This window comes from Falco biarmicus, chromosome 1 (assembly GCF_023638135.1).
Source record: "Falco biarmicus isolate bFalBia1 chromosome 1, bFalBia1.pri, whole genome shotgun sequence".
Lineage (NCBI taxonomy): Eukaryota > Metazoa > Chordata > Aves > Falconiformes > Falconidae > Falco > Falco biarmicus.
The window spans coordinates 34,703,373-34,711,411 of NC_079288.1; the positions used below are offsets into that span (position 1 = coordinate 34,703,373).

The following is an 8,039-nucleotide window of genomic DNA, read 5'->3' on the forward strand; positions in this document are numbered from 1 at the left end:
CTCTTGCCTGGGCTGCTGCCTGCCTCTGGCCCTTGCTCCCTCGGGACTGTGGAACTGAGATGGCTAAAAACTGAGATGGCTAAAAATAGCCCCTTTTCAGAGCCCGCACTGCAGCCCTCGCCTGTCCTTGCCTGTGCTGGCTGCCAGCCCGCTCAGCACAAACCCTGCAATGAGGCAGCGGGGGCTTCGCTGTTTCCCTGGGCTCATGCTTGGGGCAGGGGGGGAGCAGAGTTGTGTCCTGTGAGAGGCAAGACCTCATGGCACCAGCAAGGGGTTGAGATTTGGGATGGGAATCCCAGCTCCCCCCGGTGGCTCCCATCTTATGTCCAGGCTGGCTGAGGTGGGGCTCTATCCCTGCTCCCAAGGTCATTGTCTCTCCACTTGGCCACCGTGGGAGGTTTCTCCACCAGGAAGGCTGACAGACCCTCTCAGTGCCCCCACGCAGCCCCTGCTCTCAGGGTAGTGCTGCACTGCAGCGCTCAGGTTAAACCAGGCCCTACCAGCCCCCTGGGAGCCCCGCTTTAAAAAGGGAAGGAAGAAGAAAAACTGCTGCAATCCTTGGCAGAGCAGAGCGGTGGGGCAGGCCCAGCAGGACACGGGGTCCTTTGTGCCCACAGTGGGGTGGGTTTGCCACAGGCAATGGCTGGGCTTTCCTCCCTGTAATGCAGCTAGGGTGCTGGAAAGCCCTGTGCCACCCTCCCCCAGCCCCCTCCCCAGCCCTGGACAGGAGGCCAGCAAAGCCAGAGCATCTCTGTAAGCACTTTATTTGGTTATTGCACAGAAAGCAAGTAACAGTGGGCTGAGGTTCCTAGTGCACCGTGTCTGTGAGCGTTCCTGCAGCACCCAGCCTCTTCCACCGAAGCCAGCCGCAGCCTGGGTCACCGCTCGGAGGGACAGTAGTCACCCTCAGGTCAGGGAAGGACCCCCAGCACCCACCAGCCCCCCTCCCAACCCCTCCCAAGCAGCTAGAGCTCTGCATTGCACTCATCCATCAATTGCACATACATTAAATAAATGCACTTATTGGAGAAGGAGCACTCAGATCCCCTGGGCTCTCTTCTCAGTTATAATTCAAGTGTTTAAATGTGGCGCTCGGCGTGTATCACATTCTGCTAGGGAAGCTATCGGCCAAACCGCCAGGGCAGGGCAGCGGGGGGCTGCGTCTCTCACACAGACATATTGCTAAGGGAAAGCCGGGCCCGGCCATCGGAGGGGAGCGGAGCAGCTTCCGCACCCAGAGGTGCTCTTTGGCGCCCAGGGCTCTGCTCACTTCTTCCCTGCGGTGGGTGCTGGCTCTGGGGCTTTGGCTTCCTTGCTGGAGGGGGCCTCAGCCTTGGAGGGGTCTTTACTGGCTTTGGGCTCTTCTTTGGGTTTCACTTTAGCTTTGGGATCCTCCACCTTCTCCTTCTTGGGCTCCTCTGCCTTCTCCTCAGTCTTTGGCTTCTCAGCCTCCTTCACAGCTGCTTTGCTGACCTCCTGCTGAGGTTTTGGTGGAGCCTCCTTCTCAGCTTTTCCTTCTTCCACAGGTTTAAGGCCTGGCTTAGTTTCCTTCACCTGTGGAGCTGGAGGCTCTGGCACAGCAGCCGCTTTCTCTTTGGGCTTCTCCTCCACCTTGGCTGAAACATCCTTCTTGGGAGCTTCTGCCTTCCTGCCCTCCTCAGGTGCAGGCTTGGAGGGAGGCTTCACCTCTTTGGGCTGCTCTTCCTTCGCAGGGGCTTTCGGCTCCTTTTGAGGGGAGGGAGTGGGCTCCTTGGCTGGGGCGGCTTCCTTCTGTGGAGACTTGACAACCTCCTTCACAGGAGATTTGACTTTGTCAGGGGACTTCACGGTCAGGGTCTTGCCCTCCTCCTTTGAGGGGCTTGGGGGCTTCTCTGGGGATTTAACAGCAGGGCTTTTGGCCTCCTCTTTTGAGGGGGTTGGGGGTTTTTCTGGGGATTTGACAGATGGGGTTTTGGCTTCCTCTTTTGAGGGGGGTGCAGGTTTCTCTGGGGACTTCACAGCTGGGGTTTTGGCCTCCTCTTTTGAGGGGGGTGAAGGTTTTTCTGGAGATTTGATGGCAGGGCTCTTGGCCTCCTCTTTTGAAGGGGTTGGTGACTTTTCAGGGGACTTGACAGCTGGAGTCTTGGCCTCCTCCTTTGAGGGGGTTGGGGTTTTCTCTGGGGACTTCATAGCTGGGGTTTTGGCCTCCTCTTTTGAGGGGGGTGCAGGTTTCTCTGGAGATTTGATGGCAGGGCTCTTGGCCTCCTCTTTTGAGGGGGGTGCAGGTTTCTCTGGGGACTTCACCGTTGGGGTCTTGGCCTCCTCTTTTGAGGGTGGTGCAGGTTTCTCTGGAGATTTGATGGCAGGGCTCTTGGCCTCCTCTTTTGAGGGGGGTGCAGGTTTCTCTGGGGACTTCACCGTTGGGGTCTTGGCCTCCTCTTTTGAGGGTGGTGCAGGTTTCTCTGGGGACTTCACCGTTGGGGTCTTGGCCTCCTCTTTTGAGGGGGGTGCAGGTTTCTCTGGGGACTTTACCGTTGGGATCTTGGCCTCCTCTTTTGAGGGGGGTGCAGGTTTCTCTGGGGACTTTACCGTTGGGATCTTGGCCTCCTCTTTTGAGGGTGGTGCAGGTTTCTCTGGGGACTTTACCGTTGGGGTCTTGGCCTCCTCTTTTGAGGGGGGTGCAGGTTTCTCTGGGGACTTCACCGCTGGGGTCTTGGCCTCCTCTTTTGAGGGGGTTGGTGGCTTTTCGGGTGACTTGACAGCTGGAGTCTTGGCCTCCTCCTTTGAAGGGGACTCAGGTTTCTCTGGGGACTTGGCCTCCTCTTTTTCAGGAGACTTGGCCTCCTCTTCACCCTCTGCTTCAGCTTTCTCCTCTTCTTCTTTCTCTGCCTCTTCAGCTTTCTCTTCTTCAGCCTCTTTCTCAGCCTCCTCTTCCTCTGTGACCTCCTCTGTCACCTGAATTTCCTCTGTCTGCTCCTCCACAATCACAGTCTCCTTCTCAGATTTTTCCACCACCTTGATCTTCTCTTCACTCTTCACCTTGATGTTGGCGGTGATGCTGGGAGCCTTGGGGGACACCTCAGGGAAGGAAAGCATCCCAAAGCCAGACTCAATTCGATATTCCTCCCCTTCCAAGAGCTTTCTGCCAGGAAGAGACAAGAGTAGGACAGTCAATGATTGCTTCTCACCCAGCTTTCAGCAGCTCACATCACCAGGAGCTGCCAGCCATGCCCTGCAGCTCCATCCCCCTCCTTGCCCTGCTTTCAATGTCCTAGTTGACCCTCCTGTTCCTACACTCTGGGCTGTGCAGGTTTTCTCACCCTTTCCTCCACAAGCCACATGCAGGGATGGGTCACCCAACTGGATGTTGCCCACCATGGTCTTGGAGGATGGATGGTGTCTTTCTCACCAGGAAAAGCCCAGGTGTTAGCGAGGGCCTTTAAGGAGTGTCCCCAGAGACACCAGCACTAGAGACTGACTGAGATTCCCCCACTTTCACCTTGCCCACCCCATACCTATAGGCAGCAATTTCAATGTCCAGGGCCATTTTGACGTTGAGTAAATCCTGGTACTCCCGGAGCTGAGCTGCCATCTCCCACTTGGTGTTCCTCAGCTCGTTGTCAAGCTGCTGGATAGTTTCCTGTGGGCAGACAGAGCAACTGGTGACATGGGGGAAGCCAGTCCCCAGGAGTAGGGGGACACAGAGCACCCCTAAACAGTCCCCTGGCCTCCAAGGAGGAACCACTCATCCAGCACCAGGTTGCCTTCACAGAGGTGTGTGCAGCCACCTCCTCCTGCAGACACAGAGGGAAGGGGATGCATCCAGGGGCTGTTTCAGTGTGTCCAGTTTCCTTGAGGGATTTAGCAGGAGCCCTGCACCACCCTGGGTGAGAGCTGCACCGCTGCCAGCTGAGCCCCCAGCCCCCTCCCAGAGCTCCCTCCAGCAGGGACAAGCTGTGGGAACATTTCCAGGACTTGAGTGAGCCTGGTGGCCACCAAACCCCAGAGCATGAGGCTGATGGATGGGGCATCACCCTGGGGACAGTGTTTCAGTCCATGGCCACCACCCAGTGCAGGTCTCTGTGCTGCACTTCCCAGCTCTGTGGCACAAGACATGGCCTGAACCCTGGTCATGGTTCAGTGGTGTTTGTGACCAACATTATTAGCAGCTCAAAGCCAGGCAGAGATGTGGGACAGGTCCATCATGGCTAAGGGACACAACAGCCCAGATGCATTCTCAGGCTCTGCGTACCTGGGGCTGGGGAAGGCTGGCTCTAGGCACAGCTCTTAGTATTTGCCACAGGTCATCACCATGTCTGAAGCCAAAGCACCAACGCTGCTCCTACCCAGCAGCTGGATGGTCCCTCACCACCAGAGATGCTGCCCACTGCACCACATTACCTGGTAGGACAGGACATCTGCATGATGGCGCTCCTCCGAGTCCTGTCTCTGCCTCTCCAGTGACTCCTGGGTCCCTTTGAGGGCTTCGAGCTCTGTGGTCTTGGACTGGAGCTGGCGGCGGTACTCCGAGATCTCCTCCTGAGCCAAGCGGATGGCATCTGTGTTCACCTTAGCAACCTCTGAGAGCTTGTCCAGCCTCACTGCAACAGGGGAAAGGAGAAGCTGCAGAAGAGGAGGCTGCAGTCCCCCTTTCTTGGGGAACCTTAAATCCTTTAATACCACACACCCCCTGCGTGCACGTTCTCTGCAGAGCCAGCCCTGGGGGGGGGGTCCCTGGGTGCGCTGGCTTTGCCAGCACTCGCTGCGTCTGTGCTCGCGCTGTACCAGGGAGCTGAAGGTGCCCGGGCAGGACGGGGTTCTGCCATCCTGGGCTTTATCCAGCGCAAACTCGGGCTGCAAACCTGCTTCTCCCTTTCGGCTCCTGCCACAGCCCCCGTGGCCCGAGGCTCTGCCTGCTCCCCCTGCCACGCCTGGCTGCGGCCGGGCGCGCTCTCCTGGGGCGATGCGGGGAAGGCGGAAGAGGGGGGGGGGGGTGTGCCTGCCGCAGAGCCCTGCAGCCACCCCAGGGGCCGGGGGGGGTGGCCAGGAGTGGGAAGGACAGCGGGGAAGGGGGGGGGAGCAGCGTGCCCATGGGTGCCGCGCCCGCCGCTGTCCAGGGTGCGGAACTGCCGCTGTCCAGGGTGCTGATCACATCCCCGCCGCTCGCCAGCGCACACATGGGTGCTGAGCCCCAGGGTGCCGATCCCCCCCCTCCCCCACCGGTACCGTAGTGCCCCACCCAACAGCGCAGCAGGGACACTCCCTGCCCCCCCCCCCATCCCCCCGCATCAGGGCTGCGGCACCCCCCCTCCCCGCGCTGCAATCCTCTCCCTGCCCCGCACCGCAAACGCTCCTGGCCCCGCTCCAGAGTGCGGGGCACGGACCGGTAGGACCCCCTGCAACATTAGCGGGGTCCGGCACCCCCAAAACTTACGGGGTGCTGGGGCAGTGACCATGTCTCCCTCCCTGCTATGTACTGCAGGGCACGGGCAGCGCACTCGCAGACACCGGGGGGCTGCTGGCAGGGGTGGGGTTACCCTAACGCCCTCCCGGAGCACGGTATGGGGGGAACCCCCGCATCCCCCAGGCGCCGTTGCCCTAACGCCTTCACAGAGCGCGGCAGCCCCCGGGGTCGGGGGTGCCGGGGGGTCCCCCCCCGCGAAGTGCGTGCACGGAGGGGGGACATACAGACACTCACCGCGGAACCACTCCTCGGCCTGCAGCGTGCTGCGGACCGCCGTGCCCTCCAGCTGAGCGCGCAGGTCGCGCAGCGCGGCGGTGACCCCGGGGCGCAGGGCGGAGGGGAGCTCGGCGGGGGGCTCGGGGCGGGCTCCGCGGAGCAGCGCCCCCACCTCGGCCCGGTGCTGCCTCCGCAGCGTCTCCGCCTCCTCCCGCAGGGCTCGGGCTCGCTCCTCCAGCGGACCCCGCGCTCTCTCCTCCTGCGCCGAGCGCTGGGCCAGCCCGCGGGCCGCAGCCTCCAGCTCGGCTCGCTGCCGGGCCTCCTCCTCCAGCCGCCCCCGCAGCGCCGCCACGTCCTCGGCCAGGCGCGCCCGCTCCAGCCGCAGCTGCCCCTTCTCGGCGCCCAGCCGCAGCACGGTGCCCCGCATGTCGCGCAGCTCCCGCGCATACAGCTCGCCCATGGCCGAGCGCCCTGCCTGCTGCTGCCGCAGCGCCGCCGCCTCAGCCGCCAGCGCCCGGTTCTGCTGCTCCAGCGCCCGCACCCGCTCGATGTAACCGGCGAAGCGATCGTTCAGCACCTGCAGCAGCTCCTTCTCATTCCGCGCCCGCGGTTCCCCGTTCAGCGAGTCCAGGCTCTCGGTAGAGGAAGCGGCCGCGCTGCCGCCGCCGCCCCCCCCGCCTCGAGCCCTCCCCACCACCGGTCCCGGCCACGAGTAGAAGCCGCTGGAGGCGGCGGAGCGCGGGGGTGCGCGGCCCAGCTCCTTGCGGAGCCCCCCCGGGGGGGCCAGCAGCGTCTCCAACATCAGGCTCATGGCGACCCCCACCCTCGCTGCGGCACCAGTGCCGCCGCCGCCCGCTTTATAGGGCTCGGGGCGGCCGCTCCGCCCCGCCGCCGGCATCGGGGGTGGGCACCGGCACAGGTCCCGCCCCGCACCGCAGCCCCGCGGGTGCGGGGGGACTCCGCGGCCGCGCCCTGGGTGGGGAGCGGGGACCAGTGATGGAGGACGGGGGCTGCCCGAGAGGGGAGCGGGGGCGCCCTGGGAGAGAATGGGAGCCTCCCGTGTAGAGTGGGACCCCTGGGAATAGAGAGTGGGACCTCCAAGAACAGAGAGCAGAACCCCCGGGAACAGAGAGCAGGGCCTCCAAGAACAGAGAGTGGGACCCCTGTGTAATAAGTAACTAAAGGTAATTTGCTGATCAAATGGGCTTTTAACAAAAGGAATGATCTTGCTGCAACAGATTTGATAACGTTCTGTCTGGCGAGAAAAGAGTTAACTGTTAACCATGAGGTTGCGAGATGTACCTTCTCAAGGCCAATGTTAAACCATAATCTCATGTTACTATGACAACCTTTGTCTTAGTCTAGACCTTAGTGTAAAAATAGATTAGTTTTGTAATATACAGCTTCTTGCTATGGGACTGAGAGCATAACTGTTTGCTTAAAAGGGCTGTGATACTTGTTGGAATTAGCGAGCCTGGATGGAGCTGTGACTCCCCGGCCGCCCAGCGCTGTTTTTGCTTTCCTGCCTTAAATAAATACTTAGTGAATTTATTTCGGACTCTAGTTATTTCAATTCAACTATAACACCTGGGAACAGAGAGTAGGATCCCAAGGAATAGAGAGCGTGACCCCCAAGAACAGAGAGTGGGACTCCCGGGAATAGACAATGGGAGCCCCGGGAATAGAGAGCGGGATGCCCAAGGACAGAGAGCAGGACCCCCAAGAACAGGGAGTGGGAGCCCTGGGAACAGAGAGTGGGATGCCCAAGAACATAGAGTAGGACCCCAGTAACAGGGTGAGGGCCCCATAGGAAGGGAGTGAGGAGCCCCCGAAGGGAGCACGGATCCCGCCGGTAAGAGAGCAGGACCCCGGGGAAGCAGCCGGCTCCCCGGGCAGAGCAGGGCCCCGCCCCGGGGCAAAGGAGAGCCGGGGGGACCGGGACCCTTGGGGGACACAGGCAACCCCCTCCCACGGGCGGGACGGCAGGGTGGGGACCCTGGGGAGGCTCAGCGCCCAGACCCCCCCGCTTCCTTATTCCCCCCCCGGGGCTCAGCACTGCCTGGGGCCGGGGGCTTCTGCAGCCCGCTGGGGGGCCCGGGGCTGGCAGCAGGGTCCCGCGGGACCCCCGCCGCGGGCCGGCAGGGGGCGCCCCATCCCGGCTCCTCCACCCAGCCAATCGGCTCAGCCGCAGCTCAGCCAATCAGCGCGCAGAGAGCTCAACCAGTCAGCAGGTATCTACAGCCCAGCCAACCACCAGCCGAGGATATGTAGTCTAGCCAATCAGCAGCTGGGGCCATATATTGTAGCTAATCAGCTGCCGCAGCGCCATAGGCCGGCAGGGGACCCTGGGAGAGTCGGAGCGGCAATGGCCACGGCCCAC

The 8,039-nt window shown here is 61.8% G+C and overlaps 1 protein-coding gene across 1 annotated transcript; it reads right to left on the minus strand.

Moving 5' to 3' along the window:
* Positions 1-22: 22 nt before the first annotated feature.
* Positions 23-6,580, minus strand: NEFH (neurofilament heavy chain). The gene is made up of 4 exons (XM_056347605.1): positions 5,678-6,580; positions 4,381-4,580; positions 3,495-3,619; positions 23-3,121 (listed from the first exon to the last, which is right to left on the minus strand). The coding sequence occupies exons 1-4, from the start codon at positions 6,555-6,557 to the stop codon at positions 1,267-1,269; spliced, it is 3,060 nt and encodes a 1,019-aa protein (XP_056203580.1). The 5' UTR covers positions 6,558-6,580; the 3' UTR covers positions 23-1,266.
* Between the last annotated feature and the right edge of the window lie 1,459 nt (positions 6,581-8,039).